The sequence below is a fragment of the Mycteria americana genome, chromosome 5 (genome assembly GCF_035582795.1).
Source record: "Mycteria americana isolate JAX WOST 10 ecotype Jacksonville Zoo and Gardens chromosome 5, USCA_MyAme_1.0, whole genome shotgun sequence".
In the NCBI taxonomy this organism is placed as follows: Eukaryota; Metazoa; Chordata; class Aves; order Ciconiiformes; family Ciconiidae; genus Mycteria; species Mycteria americana.
The window spans coordinates 2,078,019-2,105,018 of record NC_134369.1 but is presented as its reverse complement, the minus strand read 5'-3'; the positions used below and the strand labels follow the sequence as shown (position 1 = coordinate 2,105,018).

General features: G+C 70.0%; 5 protein-coding genes across 6 annotated transcripts; 2 read left to right on the top strand and 3 right to left on the bottom strand.

The window, feature by feature from the left end:
- The first annotated feature begins 66 nt into the window (after positions 1-66).
- Positions 67-3,108, top strand: LOC142409836 (uncharacterized). Its single transcript, XM_075501593.1, has 3 exons — positions 67-859; positions 1,892-2,014; positions 2,852-3,108. Exons 1-3 carry the CDS (start codon positions 67-69, stop codon positions 3,106-3,108), a joined length of 1,173 nt encoding a protein of 390 aa, XP_075357708.1.
- A 1,723-nt stretch (positions 3,109-4,831) lies between these two features.
- Positions 4,832-5,660, bottom strand: POLD4 (DNA polymerase delta 4, accessory subunit). Its single transcript, XM_075501925.1, has 3 exons — positions 5,331-5,660; positions 5,135-5,246; positions 4,832-4,983 (listed from the first exon to the last, which is right to left on the bottom strand). The coding sequence occupies exons 1-3, from the start codon at positions 5,548-5,550 to the stop codon at positions 4,959-4,961; spliced, it is 357 nt and encodes a 118-aa protein (XP_075358040.1). The 5' UTR covers positions 5,551-5,660; the 3' UTR covers positions 4,832-4,958.
- An 827-nt stretch (positions 5,661-6,487) lies between these two features.
- Positions 6,488-8,101, bottom strand: LOC142409646 (glycine N-acyltransferase-like protein 3). The gene is made up of 4 exons (XM_075501396.1): positions 7,895-8,101; positions 7,687-7,807; positions 7,060-7,180; positions 6,488-6,984 (listed from the first exon to the last, which is right to left on the bottom strand). Exons 1-4 carry the CDS (start codon positions 7,985-7,987, stop codon positions 6,564-6,566), a joined length of 756 nt encoding a protein of 251 aa, XP_075357511.1. The 5' UTR covers positions 7,988-8,101; the 3' UTR covers positions 6,488-6,563.
- A 1,592-nt stretch (positions 8,102-9,693) lies between these two features.
- LOC142409645 (glycine N-acyltransferase-like protein 3) lies at positions 9,694-12,591 on the top strand. The gene is made up of 5 exons (XM_075501395.1): positions 9,694-9,771; positions 10,388-10,495; positions 10,600-10,726; positions 10,807-10,924; positions 12,172-12,591. Exons 1-5 carry the CDS (start codon positions 9,694-9,696, stop codon positions 12,572-12,574), a joined length of 834 nt encoding a protein of 277 aa, XP_075357510.1. The 3' UTR covers positions 12,575-12,591.
- A 283-nt stretch (positions 12,592-12,874) lies between these two features.
- On the bottom strand, positions 12,875-25,798 carry CLCF1 (cardiotrophin like cytokine factor 1). Of its 2 annotated transcripts, none has more exons than XM_075501393.1 (3): positions 25,619-25,798; positions 17,815-17,981; positions 12,875-14,651 (listed from the first exon to the last, which is right to left on the bottom strand). In XM_075501393.1, exons 1-3 carry the CDS (start codon positions 25,731-25,733, stop codon positions 14,160-14,162), a joined length of 774 nt encoding a protein of 257 aa, XP_075357508.1. In that variant the 5' UTR covers positions 25,734-25,798; the 3' UTR covers positions 12,875-14,159. The 2 variants fall into 2 exon arrangements, with proteins under 2 accessions (XP_075357508.1, XP_075357509.1); XM_075501394.1 differs by lacking the exon at positions 25,619-25,798 and adding an exon at positions 24,700-24,924.
- Positions 25,799-27,000: the final 1,202 nt, after the last annotated feature.

The following is a 27,000-nucleotide window of genomic DNA, read 5'->3' as shown; positions in this document are numbered from 1 at the left end:
CCATCAGTAGGGGCCAGAGTGAACACGTAGGCTGTTGCCCCTCTCCCAGGGGGCGGGGAGGGGGACATGGGTGTAACCTCCTGCCCCCGGGACCCGGGTCAGCCCGGGGCGGGGTGTGCCGGCGCCCCGCAGCCCGCCCTGCGGCCGCGGGACACGGGAACCCAGCGCTGCCGGCAGCACGAAGCTCAGGCGCCATCTTGTGTGGCGGGAGACAGAAAGCGCGCATGCGCCGTAGGGCGTGTCGGGAACTACAGCCCCCGGCATGCCTTGCGCGGCAGCGGGGTTTTGCGCATGCGTGCGGGGCTCCTTCCTGGTTGCTGTGGGAGCAGGGCGCAGGCCTGCCTCAACCCCAGCGGCCTAGGCCGCGCTCCGGGGCCGGGACCGGGCCCGGCGACCGGTAGCAGAGGAGTGAAGTGGGGCAGGGAGCCGGCAGCCCGCTGTGGCCGTAGCGGCGGGACAGGCCGGGCGCTGGGGAGGCGGCAGGGAGGGCCCCCCCCCCCATGGTGCACCCCCAGATCATCCGCAGCGGCCACTTCATGGTGTCGCAGCCACACGCCGAGGCGGGAGCGGGGCTCAAGCAGTAGGACGAGGCCGGGGCAGCGGCCGGGGTGGGCGGCAGCAAGGGGCAGGGGCAGGGCCCCGGGGCAGCAGCGGGAGCCAGGCCCGGGCAGGGGCAGGAACAGGGACAGGGGCCTACCCGACTTCAGCGCGGTGGGTGAGAGCACCCGCCGGGCACACCCGGGAGGGCAGAGCTACGGGGCACGGCCTGCCCTGGGCTGGAAGGGCAGGCGTGTTGGCAAAGCCATGGATCCTCCCGAGGCTGGAAGAACCAAAGTGGAGCCCCGCACGGAGCTAGAAGGTCGCACGTCGCCTCCAAGTGTGAGAGCCTGTGTTGAGGAAAGGGGTCCTGGCTGGAGCCTGCTCTGAGGCTGTTGCTCTCCATCTGCTGGGGCTGCTGCTCTGGGCGGGGGGGAGCCATCCCAAAGTCCTCCCCCCCAGCCCCGGGGCACCCACCATGTTGGGACTCCACACCTAGGGAGCTGCTGGAGCGTGGCCAGAGCCCTTGCTGGCTCGCGGCCCACCAGGAAAGACCCGACTTCAGCAAGAGCCTTGCGCTGCTGGGCTGTGCCGGCACCCCGACCTTCGCTCTGCTCCGTCAGTCATGTCTCACAGCCTTTGCTGTGCAGGCTGCTCGCAGCAGAGGAGCCGGGCATGGCAGCAACCTGGTCCCCAGGGTTGGGGGGGAGTGCCGGCAGCCTCTTCAGACCCCCTTTCCCATGGGGGGGACATGGGACAGAAGGGAGACGGGGGCCGTGGGATGGAGCGAGGGGCCACAGCACTGCCATGGCCATCCTGCCTGTGTTTTTGGAGATAAGACACACCCTGTTTCTTCTTGAAGCCTTTACTCGCTTTGCCGTGGCTTGGGGTCATCTTGATCACCACCCACATGCCTTTGGGTGGCTTTTACTATCTCCCTCTCCCGACACTCTGCCACCCCGAAACCTCCCTCGTTTCTCTCCACCACAAACCTGGGTCCTGGCCACCAGCACACTGTGTCCCAGCAGATTTTGTGACAGTCGTTGTCAGACAGGCCAGGAGGGCATCATCAGCGCAGAGTGGCTCTGCAGGCCCCACCGCTGGCACGTGCCCGAGGGCAGAGGGAGTTTGGGGGGTAAGCAGCCACTGGGTGCAGCGAGACCGTGGCATGAAGCTGGACCCGGGGGGGTTAGGGCAGAGAAAGCAGGGTGAGACCTGGAGAACCCCCCCTTGGAGGACCCCCCGCTGGCTGCCTCCCTCCTCCTGGCACTGCTGGGTGCGATGCTGGGGTGGCTGAGCGTGGGGCACTTACCTCTTGGGGGTCTGCACCCTAAATGTCTCTGTCCCATTCCAGGAGCCCGTGTCCCAGCAGGCAAATCATGTCCCCCCAAGTGGAAGACGTTCAAGGGCTGGAAGCTCCTACGGCGGGACAAGATCTGGCTGAACAATGCGATCTGGAGGGCTTGGTACCTGCAGTGTGAGTGGGCCCGGCGCTGCGGGCAGCCCCCCTACCCCTTCCCATCCCATCCCACCCCACCCCGTCCCGCCTGCCCCCCTCCCAGGACTCAGCCTGGGCTACTGCCGCATCTGGCTCTCCACCGCTCGGGATATAACCAATTCATTTTATTGATTAAGCAACAAACTGCTAGCGAGCTAATAAATTAAGTAATCAATAACCTAAATAATTAACAAACACATCCTATTGTTAATTCATGATTAAATGAGTTCTGCACACAGAAGAGCTACTAATCGTGGCTCTTAATCTTATGAATCCCACAGGACTGCTGTTGAATGACAGCGCTATCACTCTTCCTGCCCCATCGCCTCAGGGGGACGGTCCCGTCGGGGTCCCAATGGCCGGGGGGAGGCCGTGCCTGCCAGACCTGGCTCTGCAGGTCAACGGCACTACAATCCGCAGTCGTCTGCACCCCTAATATCAGAAGATCCCCCCTGTGCTGACCTTTACCTGACTTTATACCTTATTCTCCATTTCTTTCCATTTCTGGGCCCTTTTTGCTACCCTTTCACCTTCCTTTCTCCAGCCAAACAGCCTGCTCCTAATTCATTTTTCTCCACCGGTCCCAGTTTTGTTTCATCCATACCCAAATTCGATGTTTTTTGCTATTACTACCTAGGTAAGCTCAGCTTTATACGGGACTCCCGGTGTGGTTACCTAGAAATGGGTGGCCTTGCTAGCGTCCACCCATCCCTTTTCTCCCGAGTCCTTGGGGCGCATTGGTGCCTGCCAGCGTGGCTCGGTCCAGGCGTGGGAGAGGACAGCAGCGAAATCAGCCCTCTACCCTTGTCCCCACAGACGTGAAGAGAAGAAATCCCGCCTGCAGCTTCACGATGCCGCTGGAGACCGGGGACAGGCAGGAGCACCGCGGTCCAGAGGCGAGTCCCCGCAGCCCCCCAGTCCCCGACAGGACTGCAGCTCCCGTGGGGTGCTGCGGCATGTCACACCGAGGGCCTCTGCGTGGGACGAGGGTCAGGGGGCCGCAGGCGCCGAGCCCACCGCCCCCTCGGCAGCACTGTGGGCGGGCGGCGGTGCCCACCGGACGCTCACGGTGACGTGTGTCCGTTGTGCTGCAGGTGGGGACGACGGAGGGCAAGTACTGGAAGTGCCACATCCAAGCCGTCACCGGGGAGTGCCACAAGCGGAGGATGTACTCGTGCGCGCAGGTAAGGACACACGTGGGCGCAGGGACACCCGGACTCCCCTGCTGCCCCCCTCCGACCCCCACCCACGGTCCCAACGCACCCCCCACCCAGACCAACCGGTGATGGCACGCTCCAGCCAAGCCCCTGCCAGCCTGGGGACGCCTCTGTCCCCGGCTCTTCAGCCCCACTGGCCACCACCGCCCCACTCCCTCCCTCGTGTCACCCCGGGGTACGGGCAGCCCTGGAAGGGGCAGGTGGCACTGCCCGCTCCGTGCCGGCCTTGCGGGCAGCCGGATGGGCAGCGACTCGCGTCATGGCTCCTCTCGGATTTTCTTCCAGGTGCGGAAGACGGAGGACGAACGAGCAGCGTTGCCCTCTCAGGTACCAGCGCCGTGCCTACACCCGTGCTCGCTGTCCGAAGGGCTCCCCTCTCCCAGCTTGGCCAGTCCCATTGGTATTACTGGGAGTCCCGGCACCACCGGCTTCTGGATCTGGGCTCACCAGCTCCCCTCACCCTTTCTGTGCCTGGCAGGGGGTGCCCGGTGCCCAGCAGGGTCCGGTGGCCAGCGGCACGGCAGAGGGCAGCTGCCCCATGGAGCCTGACCCCCTGGAAAGGCTGATCTTGGACGTGACCTACACCATCTTCTACAGCCGCCACCCCTACGGGGAGCGGGGCCGTGCCACCCCCTCTGCCCGTGGGTCACCGCGGTGATGCCCACGCTGCCTGACTCCCTGCCACCCCGCAGCTCACCAGGACATCGCCGACGTGATCCAGCCCACCCTCGGCCAGCTGCACGCCGACTTCGGTGAGGATTTCACCGACAGCCTGGACCCGCGCAGCAGTGAGTGGTGCTGGGGGCAGCCCACGGCCCCTCTCCTGTCCCCTCAGCCTGCCGTGGGGCATCCCACGTCGCTTCTTGTGTCCCCTCTCTGTCATTCTTGCCTTGGGGCAGAGCTCTGCTGCTCTCCTATCCTTCCCCACCCCACAGCCATGGCTCACCTTTGGGGGGGGGGGCACCCTGTCACCTGCTCACCTTCCCCGCGGTAAGGACCAGTCCCTCCAGCTGGCATGGGACAGGGTGGGCACCGCTGACGGTCCCCTGGCTGCCTGCAGACTGTCCGCGTGCTGCGCCCCGGTACGTCCCTCTGCCACCCCGCTGGGGACGGGGGCACCCGTCCCTCTGTCCCTGGGGACTCTGTCACCCCACGGCACCCACGGGGCCAGCTGAGCCCCCCCCCCACCGTGGGCCAGGCTCCCTGCCCTGCTTGTGGTGTGTGTGGGGCGGGGGCCCTCTGGGGCAGGAGCGCCCCTCCGAGGGGACATGGGCACCCCCCCAGTGAGGGGAGCTATGGGCAACAGCGATGTCTGTCTGCCCCATAGCGAGGGGATCTGTGGGGCAGAGGGATTGCCATCTTCTCCCTACCGTGGGGGATCCGTGGGGCAGAGGGGATTGCGTGGGGTGGCACAGACCCCCGATGCTCCCAGGGCTGGCATTAAACTCTGTGTGACTGGGCAACCCGCCTGGCTCTCTCTGGGGGAGTACAGACCCCTGCCCTCCCCCAGCGCCCTACAGAGGGGCTTCACCCCCCTGCCGCCCCGGGTGCCCCACAGACAGCACGCGGCAGCCCCCCACCTTCACTCACACCAGCCTTTAATCCGCCCGGTGCCCCCCGGGCTGCGGCACGGCTGCGGACAGGCCTGGGGGGCAGCGGGCACGGGGGTCCCCCCAACTCCTCCCTCCGGCGTGGGGCGCAGCGGCTCAGAGGGCGTACTCGTGCCAGAGGCTGTGGGGCACAGCGGGGGGGGTCACTGGCTGCCCGGTGCCCCCCACCCCTGGTTGTTGGTGGCGGGCAGGAGGGATGCCGGCAGGGTGGGGGGCACCGGGAGAGGACGGGGGTGCCCGGTGTGTGTGTCCCCGTCCCGTCCCGCACCCACCTGTAGGTGACATCGGGGTTGTCCCGGTGCTCCAGGAGGGCTTCGCGCACGGGGGCCGGGGGGCTCAGCCCCAGCGCCTGCGCCCGCTCCCAGCGCTGCAGGCGGGTGATACCTGCGGGAGGGCCGGGGTCAGCGGGGCCGGGGGGGCCCGGGGAGGGCTGGGGGGCGGGGGGCCGGGGGACCGGGGGGCTCTCACCGGTGCAGGGCCCGTACTCCCAGGCGAGGTCGAAGCGGCGCAGCATCTCCAGGAGGGCCGGGTCCGGGGGGGCGGCCGGGGGCTCCTCGGCGGGCGGGGGGACGCGGGGCCGGGCCCGGGGACAGCCCCTGCCCTTGACCTTGACCTTGTTCCTGCCCGGGGCTCGCCCCGCTCGCCGCTGCCGCGGGAAGGAGTCGGTGATCCGCCGGGGCTGCTCCATGGCCCTGCGGGAGAGCGCGGCTGCCGACGGCGGCTCCGGCCCCGGGCCCGCTCCTCCCGCGGCTGCCGGGAACCGGGCATCCGCCCGCCCGCCCCGCCCCTGCTGCTGGCCGGGCGGAAGCGGCGGGGCTGGGCTGGGCTGAGCTGGGCTGAGCTGGGCTGGGGGGCCCGGCCCGTGGCACCGCCGTCCCGGTGGTCCCCACCAACCCCGGGCACTGTCACCCCAGTCCCGGTGGTCCCCATCACCCCCGGCCCCTGTCACCCCCGCGGTGCTCCTCGTCCCCCTGGGCACTGACAAACACCCCCCCCCCGGCTGTCCCCGTCACCCCCCCAGCTGTCCCCGGGTCCTGTCACCCCATCCCGGCTGTCCCCATCACCCCCGGGCACTGTCACCCCCCCGGCAGTCCCTGTCACCCCGGGTACTGTCACCTCCCAGCTGTCCCCATCACCCTGGGCACTGTCACCCTCCCCCCCCGGCTGTCCCCACCACCCCCAGGAGCCGTGACTCACGCCGTGCAGTTGTCACCCTCTGCCCTGTGTGGCACTCTGGCTGTCGTGTGTGTCCCCCCCCCCCCCAGGAAGCACAGCCGGTGACCCACAGGCGTTGTGCCTGCCTGTCCCCCCCCCCCCCAGCTGTGGTGACACCGTCCCGGGAGGGGGACACAGCAGGTGCCACCGGCGCAGATTTGCCTGAGGCTTTTCAGCCCTCCCTGGGGGGGCCGAGTATAGCTCGGGGCAGGGCCGTGGTGCGTGTCGTGGCACAGAGGGACGGGGTGACTCCCTGGGGACACAGCTGTGTCCCTCGGCGGTGACACCGCACCGCCCGAGCCGCCAAGCCGGGTCACGGCTGTAACGGCCGGCGCCAAGCCAGGTGCGAGAAAACTGGTGCCGGAGGGAGACGCAACCCTAGAGCGGCCATCAGAGAGTCCACACTTCTCTTTGGTTTCGTTTCGGTTTTCTCCCTTGCCCCACAGCGTGGGGACTTCCCTGTCCCACCGCGGGGACCGAGGGGGGTCAGGGTCCGGCCCTGCCCAGGCCGGGGTTGTGCAGGACGAAGCGGCAGAGCCCGGGCAGTTGCCGGTGGCCCAGCTCCTCCTGCAGCCGCTGCATGGGCCGGTTGCCCGTGGCCGTGTGCCCGAAGGCGGGAAAGCCACGGGCCTGCGCCCGGCGAGCGGCGAGGGCCAGCACCGCCCGCATGTGGCCGCGCCGGCGGTGGGCAGGCAGGGTGTAGCCGTGGGCCCCCGTCCCGAAGGGGTCGGTCAGGGCCCAGCAGAGCGGCTGCCCGGCCCCGTCCTGCAGGCAGAGGCTGGGGAACCGCTCCAGCACCTCCGCCAGGTACCGCCGGCTGCGCCCGTTGCCCCCGAACGCCCACGTCTCGTTCAGCAGATCCACGTGTGCCGGGCTCAGCGAGCCCACCCGCACGCCGGGGTCCAGCCTGCGGCGAGGGGTGACCGTCACCGGGGGGCTGCCGGTGCCGGGCCGGGGCGGTGGCGGGGGGGGGGGGGCTCACCGGGGCTCGGGCATGGTGCTGGGGTCGGGGTGCAGGTAGGTGTAGTACTGGGAGACCTCCAGCTCGACGCCCTTGGTCCCCGCGATGGCCTGCGACACCGTGGCCACCCCCTCCTGCAGCCCTGGGGATGGTGCCGTCAGGGGGCCCCGCTCCCCCAGCACCCCCGTTCCTGCCTCTGGCCCCCCTCTTTCTGACCCCAGCACGCCGGCTGTGCCCTCCCCAGCGTCCCCAGGGGCTCCCCACAACCCCAGTCTCTGTCCCCAGCACCCCAATTCCTTCCCCCAGTGTGCCCAGCACCCCAATTCCTTCCCCCAGTGCCCCCCAGCACCCCCAAGTCCAACCACAGTGCTCCCCAGTGCAGCACCCATCAAACCCCTACCCCCAGTGCCCCCCCAGCACCCAAATGCCTGCCCGCAGCGTCCCCCAGCACCCCCAGTTCCTTCCACCAGTACCTCCCAGTGCCTCCAGCTCCTTACGCCCGTATCACCAACGGCTCTCCCCAGTGTCCCGTGCTCCCGGTGCTCCCCAGTGCTCCCCAGTGCTCCCCAGCACCCCTGATTCCCACCCGCAGTGCTGCCCGGTGCCTCCCTGATGCCCTCCCAGGACCCCCCCCCCTCCCCGGGCCACCGAAGACGTGGAAGGCGGTGTCCCAGCGCAGGCAGCCGGGGGTCTCCAGCAGCGCCCGGTAGGCACCCACGTCCCGGTAGAAAGCCGCGTGCATGTTCCTGTAGCAGTCATCCACCGGCATCTGCGGGGCACCCGGGGGTGCCCTGAGCCCACCCGGCGCGTGCCAGGGCACCGTGCCTACCCCTCGCCCCACGTCCCCGCCGGCCACCTCTCCGCTGCGCCGCGCCAGCACGGCACCGAAGTCGGGCCACGAATCCACCGCCACCTCGAACTCGCCCGGGTTCCCCCGGTTTATGTTCATCACGGCCCCGTAGACCTGCGGGCAAAGGGGTCAGGGCTGGGGGGGGGGGGCGTGGGGGCAGATCTGGGGCTCCCCGGGGCTCCCCGAGGCGGCACAGCCCGGGTGCACCCCACAGCACCCCGCCCTTGCCGCCCTCTCCCCATAGGGCTCGGTGGGGTGAAGGCAAAAGGGGCGGTGCCTAAAGCCAGGCTGCCCACAAGTGGGTGGGGCTATGTGGAGTGGGCGTGGCTGGAGTGGGGAAGGGCAGGCAGGAAGCCTGGGATTGGCTGCGTTGCACCCTGCCTGGGTTGGGATTGGCCGGCTTGTATGGGGCTGGAAGGGGATTGGCTGGCTCAGAACCAAGCTGGGCTGCAATTGGCTGGGGCAGAGTCCAACTGGGCTGGGATTGGCCGGCTTGTATGGGGCTGGAAGGGGATTGGCTGGCTCAGAACCAAGCTGGGCTGCAATTGGCTGGGGCAGAGTCCAACTGGGCTGGGATTGGCCGGCTTGTATGGGGCTGGAAGGGGATTGGCTGGCTCAGAACCAAGCTGGGCTGCAATTGGCTGGGGCAGAGTCCAACTGGGCTGGGATTGGCCGGCTTGTATGGGGCTGGAAGGGGATTGGCTGGCTCAGAACCAAGCTGGGCTGCAATTGGCTGGGGCAGAGTCCAACTGGGCTGGGATTGGCGAGCTACGGAGCCAGCCCTCGGGTTGGGTGATGCCCAGCAGCTGCCGGTCGTGGGCTGGGGACACGCGTGGGTGGCAGGAGGGGGGACAGGGTGGCACTGGCGTCACTGTCACTGGTGGGGTGACAGTGGGGAGGTGACACTGGGGTGCCCATCACTGGGGGCAAGAGACGGGGGTGACACTGGGGTCCCCATCACGGCAAGGGGCAGCGGTGACATTGGGGTCCCCGTCACGGCACGGGGCAGGGGTGACAGCGGGGTCCCCGTCATGGCATGGGGCAGCGGTGACATCAGGGGGTCCCCGTCACGGCACGGGGCAGCGGTGACATCGGGGGGGCCCTGTCACGGCACGGGGCAGCGGTGACACTGGGGTCCCCGTCACGGCACGGGGCAGGGGTGACATTGGGGTCCCCGTCACAGCACGGGGCAGGGGTGACAGCGGGGTCCCCGTCACCGGCAGGGCGAGGGGCAGGCTCCTCCGCAGGGCCCCCTCCAGGCGCTGCAGCTGGGCCGGGCACGTCAGGATCAGCATGGCCCTGCCGAGAGACCCTACAATAACAAGGGGACAGGACCCCTGGGTGGGGACCTCATCCCTGTCCCCATCCCCGTCCCCGTCCCAGGCCCTGCCATGCGCAGCCCCGGGCGGTCCCCAGCCCCTCTGGCACTCACCCCACAGAAGTCCTCGGGGGGCCGTGGGGTGGGTGTCTGGAGACCGTGGGGCAGGCGGTGACACCAGCAGGTCCCTGCTTCTGTGGGGCAGGCGGTGACACTGGCGGGTCCCAGGGCCACCACCGGCCGTCACGGGCTGGCGAGTGCCCCCTGCCCAGGGGGTGGCCCCATACGGGGGCAGCGGGCAGGGTCCATCCCGCCGGGCACCGGGCATGGGGCCAGCCCTGCCCGCCCTGTGGCCTCCTGGGGACGGGTGCTCGGCCGGGACACCCTGCCCCACAGCCACCGGTGCCCCACAGCCCCGGGACCCTCCCGTCTCACCGCCTGCCCCACGGATCCTTGGTGTCACCGCCTGCCCCACGGCCACGGGGCCATGCTGATCCTGACGTGCCCGGGCCAGCTCCAGCGCCTGGAGGAGGCTCTGCGGAGGAGCCTGCCTGCCACCCTGCCGGTGACGGGGACCCCGGGGACCCCCCTGCCACCCCCCCCCCGCCCTGATGGTGACGGGGACCCTGGGGACCCCCCTGCCACCTCCCCCACACCCTGATGGTGACAGGGACCCTGGGGACCCCCCTGCCACCCCACCCCCCCTCCCTGATGGTGATGGGGACCCTGGGGACCCCCCTGCCACTCCCCCCCCCTGCCCTGATGGTGACAGGGACCCTGGGGACCCCTTTGCCTTCCCCCTGTTCTGCTGGTGACGGGGACCCCAGATACCCCTGTCCCCTCCATGCTGGTGACGGGGTCTCCGGGGTCCCCTGTGCCCTCCCCACCCAGTGCTACTGGTGACGGGGACCCCGGGAACCTCCCCTCCATCCTGCCAGGCGTGGGGACTCTGGGGGCCCTGGGGACCCCTGTGCCTCCCCCCCCCAGCCCTGCTGGTGACGGGGACCCCGGGGTGGTCCCCACATGGTATCCTGGCCCCCCACACTGACGGAGGCTGGCAGCACCCGGGGTGCCACCGGGTGCCACAGGGGGACAGAGGGACCCGCCATGGCCCCATGGCCCATCACGGCCCCCCGTGCCCCCCCCCCCGCCCCCCCCCCAGCACTGACCCTGTCCTGCAGGTCCTGGGGGCCGTGATGACAGTGGCCCGGGGCAACCCGGCCGCCCACGAGGTGCTGGTGGACTCCTGGCCCCATTTCGGCGTCGTCATGACCCGCCTGCGCCCAGAGGTGCTGCTCCGGGTGCCCCCCCAACCCTGGCAGCACCCCACACACCATGGGGCCGGGAGGGGGGGGGGTGGGCACGCTCAGACCCTGTGTGTCCCCCCCCCCAGGAGAACAGGGACCCCGGGGACTTCTACGCCAACCAGTTGACGGCGTATTACCGGGACGAGGGGGCCTGGCGGGCGCTGCTGGGGGGCACCGAGGTGGTGGATTGGACCCGGGCTTTCCAGATGCAGGGTAAGCCTGGCACAGGGCGGGGGGGCCCGGGCACCCCCCAGCTCGCCGTGCCCCTGCCCGGGCTGAGGGTGCTGCCCCAGGGATGCAGGAGGGGATGTACCAGGCCGTGAGCGAGGCGGCCGATGCCAAGGGGCTGCGGCTGGAGACCTACGGGTACCAGGCACTGCTGAGCCCCCGGCCCCCCCAGCCCCGCGTGCAGTGAGTGCCGGGGCACCTGGGGACGCGGTGGCACCGGGGGCCCAGTCACATCCCCGGGTGGCACCGGGGTCCCTGAGCACATCCCTGGGTGGCACCAGGGTCCCAGTCACATCCCTGGGTAGCATGGGGATCCCCAGTCACATCCCCGGGTGGCACCGGGGTCCCTGAGCACATCCCTGGGTGGCATGGGGATCCCCAGTCACATCCCCGGGTGGCACCGGGGTCCCTGAGCACATCCCTGGGTAGCATGGGGATCCCCAGTCACATCCCTGGGTGGCACCGGGGTCCCTGAGCACATCCCTGGGTGACATGGGGAACCCCAGTCACATCCCTGGGTGGCACCGGGGGCCCTGAGCACATCCCTGGGTGGCACCGGGGTCCCAGTCACATCCCTGGGTGACATGGGGATCCCCAGTCACATCCCTGGGTGGCACCGGGGTCCCTGAGCACATCCCTGGGTGACATGGGGAACCCCAGTCACATCCCTGGGTGGCACCGGGGTCCCAGTCACATCCCTGGGTGTCATGGGGATCCCCAGTCACATCCCCGGGTGGCACCGGAGTCCCTGAGCACATCCCTGGGTGTCATGGGGATCCCCAGTCACATCCCTGGGTGGCACCGGAGTCCCTGAGCACATCCCTGGGTGGCACCGGGGTCCCAGTCACATCCCTGGGTGACATGGGGATCCCCAGTCACATCCCTGGGTGGCACCGGGGTCCCAGTCACATCCCCGGGTGGCACCGGGGTCCCTGAGCACATCCCTGGGTGGCACCGGGGTCCCAGTCACATCCCTGGGTGACATGGGGATCCCCAGTCACATCCCTGGGTGGCACCGGGGTCCCTGAGCACATCCCTGGGTGACATGTGTGTGGGGGGGTGGTCCGCAAGCACATGCGTGGGTGGCACTGAGTTCCCCAAGCACATCCCCGGGTGACAGGGGTGTCCCCATTCACATCCCTGGGGGGCACAGGGGTCCCCGAGCACATCCCTGGGTGACACGGGTGTCCCCAAGCACATCCTTCGGTGGCATGGGTGTCCCTGAGCACATCCCTGGGTGGCACATGGGTCCCCGAGCGCATCCCTGGGTGCCACGGTCGGTCCCCAAACCCACCCCAGGGTGCAGCAGCTCCCCTGCGCCGTCCCCACCGGGGCGGGCAGGGGGGGTGTGTGTGTGTGGGGGGGGGGGGGGGTGGGTGCAGCTTCCCCCGTCCCCCCCCACCCCGTCTCTCCGCTCTGCCCCATTGCAGGGTGCCACCGGGACTGCGCCTGGCACCCGTGTCCCCGTCCCACGTCCCGCTGCTCAACGCCACGTGGGCCTTCGGGGGCAACGCCCGCAGCCGGCGGTTCCTGCTGGGGCTGGTGCGGGCGCTGCCCAGCGCCTGCCTGCTGGGGCCCCGCGGGCGCCCCGTCTCCTGGAGCCTGCTGGACCCCCTGGGCTGCCTCAGCCACGGCTACACGTTGCCCGCCTGGCGCGGGCAGGGCCTGAGCGGGGTGACGCTGGGTGCCCTGGGCCGGGGGCTGCACGCCCGCGGCTTCCCCATCTACTGCGGGGTGCTGCCCCACAACACCCCCTCGCAGCGGGCCGTCCGCGCCGTGGGCTTCCTGCCCCAGCCCGGCACCTTCTACACCCTGGTGGTCACCCCCCGGTAGTGCCCGGGGGTGGGGGCATGGGGGCGTCCGCGGCCATGGGCACCGGGGCTGGGGTGTCCCCGGGATGGGGGTGCCCTGGGCTCGGGATACCCAAGGATGGAGGTGTGGGGGTGCCCACGGGCGGGGAAGCCGTGGCTCGGGGGAGGGGGGGCGTAAGATGGCGTTACCCGGGCCTGGAGGGTCCTGGCTCCCCACCCCCCCACGCCCCACAGAGGGGGGGAACACCCTGACCCCCACCCTGAGCTCGGAGTCGGGCGCAGCTACCCGTTCACCCTGGCCCCTACTGATGGCACCACTGGCTCCTTGGGCCCCCCGCCGTGTGGCGCGGGCGGGGCGGGGGCGCTGGAGAAAGGCTTTTATTCGTTCATACAAGAATAGATCTTCTGCAATAAATACCCCAATAAATAACATCTCCAATAAATAAACACTCATAGACGCACCGGGACAGCGGCCCTGGGGCCCCGCCTCCAGCCCCGCCCACCGCGGCCCAGAGCCCCACCCTTCGGGGGGGGGGGGCTGTGGGTTGCTAAGCAACCGCAGGAGAGGTGGGGCTTGGGTGACAGGGGGCGGAGCCTGTTGTAGGAAGGAGGCGGGGTTTGCTACACAGGCGGGTGAGCGGGGCTTATTGCCATCCGGGGAGGGGTGGAGCCTATTGCTCCTGGGGCGGGGCTTGCTGCTGGGTGGGGCGGGGCTTATTCCTATGCTCGGGGGGATTGGTCCTTTCAGGGGTGGGCGGGGCCCCTGGGGGTGGGGCTTATTGCTGCCGTGGGGCAGGGGGAGGAGACTGCTGCCCTCCCCAGCCCCACGGGTGTGGGGACAGTCCCGAGGGGACAGGGCACACCGGTGGGGCGGGCACAGCACGGCGGTGGGGACGCCGCGGTGGCACCGGCCCCTGCCTGGAGGCACAGGCGGTGGGGACGTGGGGTGGCTTTGGTGGCACTTTGGGGTCGGGAGCCCCATTTCTCAAGGGACACTGGTGATGGAGGGGGGGACATGGGTGGATTTGGTGGCACTTGGGGTGAGGATCCCCGTCCTTTAAGGCATGGCGTGGTGACAGAGGGGATGTGGGGTGTCTGGGGTGGCACTTTGGGGTCGGGAGCCCTATCCCTTAAGGCACTGTGACGATGGTGGGGATGCGGGGTGGCACTTGGGGTCAGGAGCCACGTCCCTTAAGGCACAGTGTGGGGCGGTGGGGCCGTGGGGTGGCTTTGGTGGCAGTTTGGGTTCAGGAGCCCCATCTCTCAAGGCACAGCGAGGTGATGATGAGGATGCGGGGTGGCTGCGGTGGCACTTTGGGGTCAGCGGACCCATCTCTCAAGGCACAGTGTGGTGACGGAGCGGGGGGATGTGGGGTGGCTTTGGTGGCACTTGGGGTCAGGAGCCCCATTTCTCAAGGCACACTGGTGATGGAGGGGGGGAACATGGGTGGTTTCGGTGGTGGCACTTTGGGTCAGGAGCCCCATCCCGCAAGGCACAGCGAGGTGGCGGTGGGGACGTGTGGTGGCCCGTCGGGGTGAGGAGCCCCGTCCCCGTCCCGGCAAGGCGGCGGGGGGGGGGTGGGGGGGGTGGGGGGCATCGGGGGGGCTCAGAAGCCCCTCGCCTCCAGACGCAGCGTGACCACGGCGGGCGGCACCTTCTTCTTGAGGCGGTTGAAGTCCTTGGCCGAGCGCCACAGCCAGGTCTGCAGCTCCTTCAGCAGCCAGAAATCATCCATCTTCTTGAGGAAGTCATTGGGGGCGACGGGGGTGCCGGGGGACGCGGGGGGCCCGGCGGGGCCAGCGGGCAGCGGGTAACCCAAGGAGGACATGACGCCGGCGATGCTGAGCACCAAACCTTGCAGGCTGGAGCAGAAGTGGCCGAGGCGATGGCGTAGCTCGGCGGTGCCCGCCTGCCCGTCCAGTGCCCGCAGGTAGCAGAGCAGCCGGCTGTAGGCGCGGTAGTTGGCGGCCAGGCGGGCGTTGTCGGTCAAGCCCCGCCACAGGTCCAAGTCCACCGTGGCGCTGGGCACCCGCTCGGCACGTGCCAGCCGCGGGGGGTTGAAGTCGGGCTCATTGAAGGGGGGGCCCAGGTAGTTCAGCTGCAAGGTAATGGGGGGTGGCTGTCAGGCATCGGGGGGGGGCCACGGGGGACGCCGAGGACGGGGTCGGGGTAGGGACTGCACCCCTTCTCCCCAGTCTCAGCCGTGTCCCAAGTCCCCATGGCCACCATGTCCCCAGTGTCCGTGTCCCCCGCGTCCCAGGTGTCTGCGTCCCCAGTCTGGACATGCCCCCCTCATCCCAGGTCTCCATGTCCTCATGCCCACCATGTCCCAGTCTCCACGTTCCCCACGTCCCAGGTTTCGGTGTCCCCTATTTGTCTCAGGTCTCCACGTCCTCCTGCACGCCATGTCCTCCTGCCCATCATGTCCCCCTTCCCATTAGGTGTCCAGTCTCCGTGTCCACCAGGTGGACATACCCATCGTGTCCCAGGTCTCCATGTCCCCCCCTGCCCACCATGTCCCCAGTCTCCATGTCTGTCACATCCCAGGTCTCCACGTCCCCAATCCGGACATGCTCAATACATCCCACGTCTCCATGTCCCCCTGCCCATCATGTCCCCTGCCTACTATGTCCCCAGTCTCCATGTCCCCCCTGCACACCATGTCCCCAGTCTCCACGTCCCCCACGTCCCAGGTCTCCGTGTCCCCCTGCCCATCATGTCCCCAGTCTCCGTGCCCACCATGTCTCCAGTGTCCGTGGCTCTAAGCTGGACATGCCCAACACATCCCAGGTCTCCATGTCCCACTGCACTCCATGTCCCCCTGCACATCATGTCCCCCCGCTCATCATGTCCCCCCTTCCCATCACGTCCCAGATCTCCATGTCCCCCTGCCTACTATGTCCTCAGTCTCCATGTCCCCTACGTCCCAAGTCTCAGTGTCCCCCAGCTGGCCATGCCCACCACGACCCCTTCTCTTTCACCTCCCTGGTCTCCATGCCCACCATGTCCCCAGTCTCCATGTCCCCCTGCCAAAATCCCATGTCCCCCAGGTGGACGTGCCCACCATGTCCCAGGTCTCCATGTCCCCAGGGTGGACATGCCCACCATGTCCCAGGTCCCATGTCCTCCACGTGGTCGTGCCACCCATGTTCCAGGTCTCCATGTCCCCAAAGTGGACGTGCCCACCATGTCCCAGGTCCCATGTCCTCCATGTGGTCGTGCCCACCACGTCCCAGGTCTCCATGTCCTCCACGTGGACGTGCCCACCACGTCCCAGGTCCCATGTCCTCCATGTGGTCGTGCCCACCACGTCCCAGGTCTCCATGTCCTCCACGTGGACGTGCCCACCACGTCCCAGGTCTCCATGTCCCCAAGGTGGACGTGCCCACCATGTCCCAGATCTCTCCATCTCCCTCCCTCCCACGTCCCTGTCCCCATCACACCCCCCCAATCTCCCCATGCCTTGTCATCGTGCCCACAGCTCCAGACAGCAGACCTGGAGGCACCCATGGGTGGGGTCAAGTCCCCCTGCACCCAGCCCCACGGCAGCGCCACCTTCGTCACCGCTTGGCACCCCACGTGCCGGCACCATCGGGGCTGAGCCGGGGGCACGTCAGGGCAGAGACGGGGAACCTCCTTGTGAGCCGGTGCTGCCGGCGGGCAGGGACAGGCAGATGCCTGCACCCCTGCCTGCACCCTAGGCCGAGGGCAGGGGTCCGGGAGCCGCCCTGCGCCCTCCGGGCGCAGGGCGGCTCCCGGACCCCTGCCCTCGGCCGATGAGACATTTCCTTGGCCCCCGGCATGGGCGGGCAGCACCGGTACCGTTGGCACCGGGCAAGGGCACGTGAGCGCAACCACGTCACCTGCGAGTGCAGGGCGTGCTACGGCACACGCGTGTCCGGTGACGCACACGTGTCTGTGCGGGCACAGCAACGTACGCGCATAAAGGCGTGCAGGTAGGCGTGCATGCGGGCACGCCGGCGCGCGCGTACACGCGTGTATGCGAAGGCACACACGCGTGCAGGCACTCCCACGCTGGCACGCACACGTACGTGCAGGCACATGTGTGCAGGCACACGTATGCACGCACACAGGTGTGTACAGGCATGCACGCAGCCACGCTGGTGCGCACACACACGTATGTGCAGGCACACGTATGCAGGCACATGTATGCACGCACACACATATGTACAGGCATGCACGCAGCCACGCTGATGCACACTTACGCACGTATGTATAGGCACATGCATGCAGCCACACTGATGCACACCTATGCACGTATGTATAGGCACACGCACGCAGCCACGCTGATGCGCACACACACATATGTGCAGGCACACGTATGCAGGCACACGTATGCACGCACACAGGTGTGTACAGGCATGCACGCAGCCACGCTGGTACGCACACACACATACGTGCAGGCACACGTATGCAGGCACACGTATGCACGCACACATGTATGTACAGGCATGCACGCAGCCACGCTGATGCACACTTACGCACGTATGTATAGGCACATGCATGCAGCCACGCCGATGCACACACACACGTACGTGCAGGCACACGTATGCAGGCACACGTATGCACGCACACAGGTGTGTACAGGCATGCACGCAGCCACGCTGATGCACACCCACGCACGTATGTATAGGCACACGCACGCAGCCATGCCGATGCACACACACACATATGTGCAGGCACACGTATGCAGGCACACGTATGCACGCACACACGTATGTACAGGCATGCACGCAGCCACGCTGATGCACACCCACGCACGTATGTATAGGCACACGCACGCAGCCACGCTGATGCACACACACACGTACGTGCAGGCACACGTATGCACGCGCACACGTACGTGTAGGCACGCGCACGCAGCCACGCCGATGCGCACACCCACGTACGTGCAGGCACACACGCGTGCGGCCGCCCCACGGCACGCGGGCGCGCTCCCACACGCGCGCAGGCCCTCGCCCTGGTGCTGCCCATCCCCGCGGGACCTCCGCCTGGCGCTGCCCCGCATCGCCCCCCGGGCCGCGCCTGGTCCCCGCGTGCCCTGTGCCGCCGTGCCCCGAGGGGACCCCCCCCGCTGGTGGGGCCGCGGGGGGGCCACGGTGCCAGGCAGCGGGTGGGCACGGGACCCCGGTGGGGCGTACCCGCTCCGGGGGAGCCCCGACCAGCCGGGGCACCTCCCGGGGGAGATGGGCGCGGGGGAGGACGGACGGGGGGTTCGGTGCGGGCGAGCCCCTACTCACGTAGGTGCCGGCGAGGGTGCGGAGCTGGTGCTCCAGGTAGCGGGTCAGGTCGTAGGTCTTCTGGATGGACTGGCCGGCACCCAGCTCCTCCGTGCAGTTCAGGGCGGGCAGCGCCGGCAGGTTGCAGAGCGCGGCGCACAGGAAGGTGAAGATCCCCCAAGAGTCTCCTGCGGGGACACGGCGCCTCAGGGGGGGCACAAGGCGGGGGGACACCTCCTCCCACCCCTGGGCCTGGGGTGACGGCAACGCCCCGGCTGCGTGGGCAGGACCCCCGGCGTGACGGGGCCGGGGAGGGGCGGGGGGGGGCCGCTCTATCCTTCGGCTCTGGCACGGCATCGCTGAGCCCTCGGGGACCACCCCGCGCCACCGCCGACCTCGCCCCGCGGGGAGACCCACCTGCAAGCGGGGAAACTGAGGCACGGAAGGGCTGTGCGCAACGGGTCAAGGGGCACCCACACCTGCAACGGAGCCGCTCGGCATCCCCCCCGGCACAGGGCGGCTCACGCCTTGGCGCGGCCAGGGCGGCGCCGGCGGCCCGGAGCAACGCTGCCGGCACAGCCGGCGCACCGGGGACCCCCGCCTCGCCGCACCGACCCCGCCAGCAGCGCCGAGCCCGGGCTCCCCTCCGCGCGCTCCCGCCCGCGGGCTGCAGCAACAATCCTTTATATGGTCTGGAGCGAGCGCGGCTTGCCGTGCTCCCGCCGGGACGGCCGGGTTATATTTGGGCACGGCAACTCGCCCACCAGCAACGCCGGAGCGGGCTGGGCGTCCCGCGGGGCTGCCGGCAGCCCCTGCCCCCGTGGGGACCCCCTGGCCAACCCCACCAAGGGACCCCGGGGAATGGGGGGGGGGAGGGGGGCCGGGACAGGGACCCCAAGGGGCGGCTGGGGCGTGGGGTGACCTTTGCTGAGGCTGCCGGAAACCGCCGGCCGGGTCCCCGTCATCGCCCCTGACGTCAGGGCGGCCTTACGAGCTCCGGCCTCGTTAGCCGGCGGTTGTGCAAAGGTCACCGCCCGCGGCCAGGATGCTCCCGGCCAACTGGCACCTCTCGGCAGGCCGAAGCCGGGCTTCCCGGCAACTCCTCCGCCAGGAAGACCCACCGCCGGCACGGCTCATCACCGCAGGGCTTGGCGGGGCTCCCGGCGCGGGCAGCCCCCGCGGCGGCCCCCCGGGGAGGCGAGACCGGTGGGAACCCCGCCGAGCCCTCGCGCGTCACCGCTCCCCGTCATGAGCCGCCGGGAGGTTTGGAAACCCGGGAGCAGCCAAGCGCCGGTGACGCACGAGGGTCCTCGGGGACGCCCCGGCTCTGGCCGTGCCAGCCCTGCCGCAGCGGGTACCCGGCTGCCCCTGCGCCCACCGGCCCCCGCCACGGGGAGATGCCCGGCTCCCGGCAGCGTGCGAGCGTGCAGCTCCCCTGCGGGTGTGCAACACACGCCGGTGCTACGCCCTGTGGGCGTGCAACGCGCCACCCGTGCCGGCGATACGCTCTGTGGGCGTGCAACGCAGCACGCAACGCTGGCGGTAGACCCCGCGGGCGTGCAACACGCAGTGCAGTTGTGCAGCGCGTCGCACGGGCACGTGAAACACCAGGCGTGTGTGTAACGCGCCAGGCACGTGTGTGACACGCTGCGCAGGCGTGCGACACACCGTGCATGTGTGGGATACGCCATGCAAGCGTGTCGATGCACGCTGCGCAGGCGTGCGACGCACTGCGCACGGGTGATGCGCTGCAAAGGTGTGCGACACACCGTGCACGCGTGACACACCGTGTGTGTGACACGCCGTGCACGTGTGACACGCCGTGTGAGTGTGCGACACACCGTGTAAGTGTGCGACACACCGTGCGTGCACGACACACCATACAAGCGTGCAACACGCTGTGGATGCATGACACAGCGTGCGTGACACACCGTGCACGCGTGACACGCCGTGTAAGTGTGTGACGCACCGTGCAAGTGCGTGACACACCGTGCACGCGTGACACCACGCATGCGACACGCCGCGCATGCACAACACCGTACAAGTGCGTGACACGCTGTGCACGTGTGCGATGCAGCGTGCACACGTGACGCGCCGCGAAGGCGTGTGACGCACCGTGCCCGTCTGTGCCGCAGGGCGCGTGCCAGCGCACGCACACCGTGGGCTTATCCCAGCCCTGCAGGGGCTGGCGCGGGCGCCCCGACACGCGGCCGTGCCCCGCGGTGGGCACATGCAGCCGCTTGCCCGCGGCCGGGCCCCGGCGTGCCGGTGCGTCCCGGCGCGTGGAGCGTGCCGCTGTCCCGCCTTGCGTGCGTGCAAACGTGCGTGGGACGGGTGGCGGGGGGGCCCCGCCACGGTGACTCACCCGCCCCCGGGTGTTTGCTTTGGCCCAGCCCCGGCACCGCTGGGCTGGCCGGACCCTCGCCCGCCGCCGGCTCGAGTTTCCAGCACGGGATTTACACCAGCCCTGGCCCTGCCGCGGCCAAGCCAAACACAGCCGGGGGAGCCGGGGCTGGGCAGGGGAGGGATGGGGATGGGGATCCACGGGCAGGTGGCCGGGGCATGGGGTGGAGGAGCAGGAGGATGAGGAGGAGGGAGGAAGGGGATGGGGAGATGCACGGCAGAGGCGGATGGCTGAAGGCCAGAAGGTGGCGGGATGCACGGCCGTGGCGGTGGCACAATGGTGGCCGTGGCACAGCGATGGCACGGACGCGGATCACGGCCCGGCGGTGGCAGCGACACAGATATGACCACGGCGCGGCGGTGGCACAGACGTGACCGCGGCACGGCGGTGGCAGCGGCACGGCGGTGACGGCGGCCACAGCACAAGCAGCGGCACAGACGTGGCCACGGCACAGCAATGCAGGTGGCACAGCGGTGGCCACGGCGCGGCGGCGGCACAGACGCGGCTGTGGCACAGCAAGGCGGGCGGCACGGCAGCGACGGTGACCGTGGCACAGCGCTGGTGGTGGCCCAGCCGTGCCAGGCGCACCGTGGAGCAGCCGCTCTCCATCGCCCGCCCCGGTCGCAGTGGCTCGGTGCCGGGCGGAAAATGTCCGGGCACCGGCACAGACAATGGCGGCAGCGGCCCGGCGGGGAGGAGGGAGGCGCGGGGCCGGCACAGCTGGATCCCGGTGACGTCGGAGAGGAAGAGCCCGAGGGTTTCAAAACCGGCCCTGGAGCCCGGCCAGGATGCTCCCAGCCCACGTAAGCAGCTCACGGCGTGGCTGCCCGGGGTTACCCGCTCGGCCCAGGGGGCGGCTGGGGAGCCCGGGTGGCCAGGGGCATGGGACCGGCCACCCCCCGGCTCCGTCGGGCGGTGCCGGCAGCACCCCGGGGCACCCACGCTGCCGATGCTGAGGGGCTGCGGCGGGTGGCGGGACACACCGGCGGTGCCGCAGGCATCCCTCGCGCACGCGGCGGCAGGGACGTCGCTCGCCCGCCTTTGCTGGGACGCGCACGGCGTCACGGGCACGCCGGCGGGACCGTTGCCCTCCTGCAAGCCACCCACCCCCCCGGCGGCGCGGGTGGCCAGCGCTGGCCAGACCTCCCGGCGAGCAGCCGAGGCGGGAGCGCAGCCACGGTGCCGGGTGAGCTGTTCCCCGGGCATGCTGTGGGCAGAGCCGCCGAGGTCAAGAGCGACCACAAGCCGCCCAGAGCCGCTTTCCCCGAAACCCTCGTGCAAAGCGGCACCCGGAGCGGGGGCGGCAACCGGGAAGGGGGGACCCAAACACCGGAGCCCCCCCCCGGGCAGCGCACAGAGCCGAGCCGGCCCCGCAGCCCCCCGGCACGGCGGCGGGAGCCGCCGTATCTGATGGGCCGGAGTCCAGCGGCGAGCAGAGCCCCATCCCACCCAGCGGCCCCATCCCCGGCGCTCGCGTGAGAGCCCAGCCCGGGAGGTCCCGCGGTGGCCAGGCATGAACACGGCGTTGAGGACGAAGTAGCCCTGCCTGCGGGCAAGGCAGGGAGCAGGCAACAGGCAGCGGCCACCTTGGTGGCTAGGGCTGCCTGCGACCCGACCGGCAGCGCTTAACCCTTCCCCGCGCGCCGTCCCGGGGCGGTTTCGCAGCCCAAGGCGGCAGCCGGCCTCTGCCCGCCGCTCCGCGGGTCTCGGAGTGGGTGATGCTCAAGGGCGCAAGGACAGACACCTCTGTGTCCCCAGGCTGCTGGCATTTAACCCCGCCGTGGCTGGGGAGGCGACGCCGTGGCGTCGGGCAGGCGCAGCGGCAGCCGTGTGGAGCCGGCACAGCGGAGACGTGAGGATGCTCGTGCTCTGCGTGTGCCCCGCACCCGGCCAGCAGCGGTCACGGCCGTCCCCGAGCACCGGTGGGAAGGACGCGTGCGTCCTTGCTCCCCAACGGCAGCCACAGCCGCTGCAGTGGGGTCCCCATCCCGTCCCGTCCCATGGGACACCACCTGCCTGCTCCGTCCCACCCCTCTCCCAGCTCCCAGCTCGCCAGGAGCCACCAAACCCCATCAGCCCTGCCTGCAGACCCTGCCTCAGCCCTGCCTGCACCTCCCGGTGCCCACCGAGCCCCCACCGGGCCCCTCATCCCCGCACAGCTCCCGGTGAGCGAAGCTGCCGTGCCGGGTGCGTGCGGGGCCGGGGAGCGGGTGGGTGTGCGGGGGGAGCACGGCCCCGCATCCCCCCCGCCCCGGCCGTGCCTGCGCTCGCAGCGCTGAGTGTTTACATCCTGTCTCCTCCGTGTGTTTATAAATGCGGCCGCGCACGGGAGACTCCAGCGAGGCCGTAATTAGCTGGGCCTGGATTTCCCATCCGGCTCCAGCCAACGGCACGATGGAAACACCCCCGCCGGCGAGGGGGGCGCGGGCCCCTAATCCCAACCAGACCCCACCGCCCCGCACGCACAGCCAGCCCGGCACGGGCACGGCACCCACCGCCGCCGGCACCGGCCGGCACCCGTGAGCCACGCGAGGCACCCCGGCTGTCTTCCCACCCCTCCCGGCACAGGTTGCGGAGCCGTGCAGCCCCCCGGACCCGCGGGCTGTCCACCCCAACCGCCCCGGCACTGCTCTCGGGTGTTTCGCCGGCGGGGCGGTGGAGCCAGGGCGAGCCCGGCGCCAGAGCCGAGCCAGCCCCTCTCCGGCAAAGCACGGGACCCCCGGCGCCAGCTCACGCGGCACTACGGAGCCCTGCGCGGCACATCCCTCTCCATCCCCTGGCACCTCCGGACCCGCTGCCATTGCTGGCGTCTCTGACCCAGCGGGCACCACCGTGCCACGGGGACGCTGCCTGGCCGGGCTAGCGTGGCACCGGCAGCTCTTCGCGGCCGTGCCCGCTGGGGACAGCCATGCCCTCATGCCCAAGCCGGCCCCATGTCCCCCGGCACCCTGGCCAAGCCCAGGACACCTCTGTCACCCGCGGGCCACGCGCCACCCAGGGCCGCGGCACTGCCGGGCCGGCGGCTTGCCAGCACAAGGCAGGACGGCTGCCGCCCAGATGTCCCGTCTGTCCCCATGTGCCTGCCGAGGCATTGGTGCTGGTGCTCGGCAGGCGGGCGAGGGACCACGGATACCCTGTGCCGGGCAGCGGGGTGCCATCCGCCGTGGCACAGGGGGACGGGCACTGCCCCGGCGGCCGGGCAGGTAGGAGCGGGGCTGGGGGGGTGATTTATGGAGCTCCGTGCCACTTAGCAGGGCATAAATCTTCCCCCAGCCTGGCCCTGTAAGCAGAGCCCTCCGCATTTCCCTTCGGAGGCTGCTCGCGGGCTGCGCCTAATGCAGCCCAGATGTGAGCCGCCACCGTGCCCTCGCGCAGCCTGCTAAATAGGCGCGGGGACACCGGTGCTGCCGAGCGTCCCCGAGCCCTGCCGGGGCCGAAAGGGCTGGGCCGCCGTCGGCTGGGGATGCCCCAAAACGGGGAGCGGGGCCGCGGTGGCCGGACTCTCGCCCCGCAGCTCCTCCCGCCGTGCCGGGCTCGGTGTCCCCTTCTCTGCCCGTCCCTGCGCTGGCTGCCGGCTGACCACAGGCCCCGGGTCCGGTTGTGCCACCGGCTCCCCGGTCACGTCCACCAGCCCCGGCAGCGGGCGGGAAGGGGGAGAGGAAGGGGCGAGGGAGCGCGATGGAGCCGCTCGGGATCCCGGCCTCGCTTTTCCGGTTCCCCAGCGCTCGCCCCGCTTTGCCCGTCCTGCGTCATGCCGGCACCGCGGGAGCTGGAGCCAAACCCAGCGCCGGCCTCGTGCTGCCCCGGCCCCGGTCCCACCGAGTGGGAGCCCGGGGAGCCTCGCGGCGCCCACAGTTTGACCTTTTAAGGGTGTTTTCCAGCATTTTCCCCGTCCTTTCCAGGCAAGGAACCCCCGATCCCGGTGTGCCACGGGGCTGGCCAGCCCCTCAACCGCCCCAGCTCTCCCGAGGTGGCCGCTCGGGCTGGGGGAACAAAACCATCCCGCAGCCGGAGCCGGAGCCCCGGGGACGGTCCCCTCCAGAGAGCGACATTTCCCCGGCACCCCAAAATCCCGCTGCCGTCTCCCGGAGGAATCTCGCCCACTCCGGCAAAGGCGTTCCGAGGCAAGCCCTGAAATCCAGCCCCGGGCAAGAAAAATAACTCTTCCTGCCCCCCAAAATCCCAGCGACTTTCATTTTCCTCCCCTCTGTCAGTCCTGGGGTTTAATTCTCCGTGCTCAGCGGCGGTTCCCTCCCTGGTAATCACAAACATGCATGGAAAAGAGGGAACGAGAGAAAGGGAAAAAAAAAAAAAAAAAAAAAAAAAAAAAACAACAAACCCAGAGAGGGGAAAGTCTTAAATCAATCCCAAAGCCAGACAGACGTTTTAATCACATCAAATTAAAATCAGCAGTGGCTCGGAAAGGAAAAACCATGGCAGGCAGAGCGCAGGCAGCCCCCCGCCCCGGCCCCGGCCGGCAGCACCCAGCGGCTCGGTCTTACCTGAGAGCTCCCCAGCAACATTTAGCATAGTCGGGGCGCAGGGTGGGGTTGGGGGGGCGGAAGGCGCAGAGGGGGGACGAGAGGAGCCCAAAGCGGGGGCTTGGCTCTTGCTCCGCACCCCGAGCGGCCGGCCGAGCCCGCCTGCTCGCCTCTGCCCTGGCTCGCTTGCTCGCTTGCGCTCGCTCGGGGTTTGTTGTTTTTTTTTGGTTTTGGTTTTTTTTGTGTTGTTTTTTTTTTTTTTCCCCTCTCCCTATTTGTTTTGGTTTGTGTTTGCTTGGGTGTTAGGTGGAAAAAAAAAAAAAAAAAAAGCTGTCCGGGTTGGGTGGGTTTTTGGTGTGTGAGTGTGTGCACGGTTCGCACCACGCTCCGGCTGCCTCGCTCGCCGCCTTTCCCCCTTCCACCTCCCTTGATTTGCTCTTTTGATTGGTGTCCAGGAATGCAAGAATAAAAAAACGCGAGCTCGCATACACCCTCTCCAAGCTGCTGCCTCCCTTCTTGGCTTTTTTTTTTTTTTTCCCCCTTCATTTTTTTTTTTTTTTTTTTTTTTTTTTCAAAATTCAAGTGTTAAGCAGAACCAGGTTGCTTTCAAGAATGTATTTGATGCAATTGTACACAAGAGCGGGCTCCATTCATTCCCTCCCTCTCCCCCGGCCTTCCCCCCCATCCCCGGGGTCCCGGCGCCGGGCAGAGGTGGGGAGGCTGGAGCCGAGCCCCGGCGCCGCGGAAGGCGGTGGGGAGGGACGGGAAGGGGGTCCCCGGGGTGCTGCCGGCCGGGCAGGAGTGGGGGACCCCCCGCTTTCTCCCTCCCTTCGCCCCCCCCCCCCCCCCCGGCTCTGGCTCCCGCACGGCTTTTGTTAGTGGCAGCGGCGGGGCCGGTGCGGGGCCGGTGCGGGGCGGCGGGGGGGGGGGGGTCTCCTACCTGCTCTCAGCTCCATGCGGGACAGGCGCGGGGCCGGGGCGGTGGGTGCGTGGTCGGGGGTTCCCGGGCAGGCAGGCAGCGGTCCCGCACACCGGACCGGGACTGCGGCTCCCATTTGCCGGTCGGAGCCCTCTCGCCTCTTCTCCTCCCGACGTGCAGAGCCGCCGCCGCACGCCGAGAGCCCGGTTCCCCCGGGGAAGGGGGGGGGGGGGGTCCGGGGAGGGGAGGGGGGGGGGGAGCGGGGCGAGGTGCGGCGGAGCGGCTCCTCTCGCCGCCCCGCAGCGGGGCCGGGGTGAGGGAGGGGGGGGGTTGGGGGGGGCGTGGGGTGCCAGCCTGTGTCCCCCCCCCTCCCCGCGGGCAGGGGCCGGGGCAGAGGAGAGGTGGGAGCGGGGAGGGTGGAGGGATGGGAAGGCGCAGAGACAGGCGGGCGGGCGGGCGGGCAGCGAGGGACGGCCGGTGCGAGGAGGGTGGCGGGACAGACAGACAGACAGACATGCAGGCAGAGGGAGGCTGTCCTCGCCTCTCCTCTGGCACGGCCAGCCCCCTCCCCTGCCGCTCGGTCGGCAACGAGAGGGGCTCCCGGGGGGCGCGGACCCCCCCCCCCCCCCCCAACCCGCCTCCGCCCCCGGCCCCTGCCCCGGCTCGGCTGCCGGCGCCGGGGACGGGACGGGACGGGACGGGACGGGAGCGCGGGGACCCGCAGCGCCGCGGCCGCTGCCCCGCCGGGACGGCCCGGGGCGGCGGCAGGTGAGCGGCCGGGAGCGGCGGAGCGGGGACGGCGGGGGGGGGAGTGCGGCCGTCGGGGCCCCGCTCCCGGGTCCCGGCGGGGCTCCGGGTCCCGCCGGCCGCCGCAGAGCCGGAGCCCCTCGGAGCGACTCAGCCCCGCGCCCGCCGCACCGGCTGCCGGGGCCGGGGGGACCCTCCGCTCCCGGGGGGGCGGGGGGGGGGGGGGGAGCGTCCCCCGGTCCCCCCGGTCCCGCGGGCTGCCCGAGCGCCGGCTGCCCGCACCCCGTGCCCGCCACGGCCACGCGGGGACGGGGAGGGAGCCCGGTCCCGCACACGCCCCCCCCCAGCCCTCCTCCCGCGGGGTGCGGGGGCCAGCAGCCGCTGCCTTCCCTGTGACCCCCCCGTCCCCCCGTTAGAACGAACCCCGGGCCCGGCACCCGTGGGCACTTTGGCAGCGACCGTGGCGTTTGTCACGATCCACCCGGGGTGGGCACCGGCGGCGAGGGCAGACTCCCCCCGGGGCCAAGCGGGGTGTGAACCGGTGCTGGAGCCCCACATCCGCAGGGGAGGGGGATCCGACAGCCGGACCCCCACACCCCCCCCCCCCCCCGCCTCCATCCCTTCCCCTCGTGACCCACATCCACGAGTGGGTGCTG

What these genes read in the sequence shown, in the direction of transcription:
- LOC142409836 (XM_075501593.1), top strand. Translation starts at nt 67, where the DNA reads ATGGGTGTAACCTCCTGCCCCCGGGACCCGGGTCAGCCCGGGGCGGGG. An exon ending in GCCCCGCACGGAGCTAGAAG is followed by an intron (nt 860 to 1,891) that starts GTCGCACGTCGC and finishes GTCCCATTCCAG; the next exon opens with GAGCCCGTGTCCCAGCAGGC. An exon ending in GAGGGCTTGGTACCTGCAGT is followed by an intron (nt 2,015 to 2,851) that starts GTGAGTGGGCCC and finishes TTGTCCCCACAG; the next exon opens with ACGTGAAGAGAAGAAATCCC.
- POLD4 (XM_075501925.1), bottom strand. Translation starts at nt 5,550, where the DNA reads ATGGAGCAGCCCCGGCGGATCACCGACTCCTTCCCGCGGCAGCGGCGA. An exon ending in GGAGTACGGGCCCTGCACCG is followed by an intron (nt 5,247 to 5,330) that starts GTGAGAGCCCCC and finishes GCCCTCCCGCAG; the next exon opens with GTATCACCCGCCTGCAGCGC. An exon ending in AACCCCGATGTCACCTACAG is followed by an intron (nt 4,984 to 5,134) that starts GTGGGTGCGGGA and finishes TGTGCCCCACAG; the next exon opens with CCTCTGGCACGAGTACGCCC.
- LOC142409646 (XM_075501396.1), bottom strand. Translation starts at nt 7,987, where the DNA reads ATGAACATAAACCGGGGGAACCCGGGCGAGTTCGAGGTGGCGGTGGAT. An exon ending in CACCGCCTTCCACGTCTTCG is followed by an intron (nt 7,181 to 7,686) that starts GTGGCCCGGGGA and finishes CACCATCCCCAG; the next exon opens with GGCTGCAGGAGGGGGTGGCC. An exon ending in AGCACCATGCCCGAGCCCCG is followed by an intron (nt 6,985 to 7,059) that starts GTGAGCCCCCCC and finishes CCCTCGCCGCAG; the next exon opens with GCTGGACCCCGGCGTGCGGG.
- LOC142409645 (XM_075501395.1), top strand. Translation starts at nt 9,694, where the DNA reads ATGCTGATCCTGACGTGCCCGGGCCAGCTCCAGCGCCTGGAGGAGGCT. An exon ending in TGACCCGCCTGCGCCCAGAG is followed by an intron (nt 10,496 to 10,599) that starts GTGCTGCTCCGG and finishes CCCCCCCCCCAG; the next exon opens with GAGAACAGGGACCCCGGGGA. An exon ending in CCGGGCTTTCCAGATGCAGG is followed by an intron (nt 10,727 to 10,806) that starts GTAAGCCTGGCA and finishes GTGCTGCCCCAG; the next exon opens with GGATGCAGGAGGGGATGTAC.
- CLCF1 (XM_075501393.1), bottom strand. Translation starts at nt 25,733, where the DNA reads ATGGGAGCCGCAGTCCCGGTCCGGTGTGCGGGACCGCTGCCTGCCTGC. An exon ending in CCGCATGGAGCTGAGAGCAG is followed by an intron (nt 17,982 to 25,618) that starts GTAGGAGACCCC and finishes GTGTCCCCGCAG; the next exon opens with GAGACTCTTGGGGGATCTTC. An exon ending in GCACCCTCGCCGGCACCTAC is followed by an intron (nt 14,652 to 17,814) that starts GTGAGTAGGGGC and finishes ATTACCTTGCAG; the next exon opens with CTGAACTACCTGGGCCCCCC.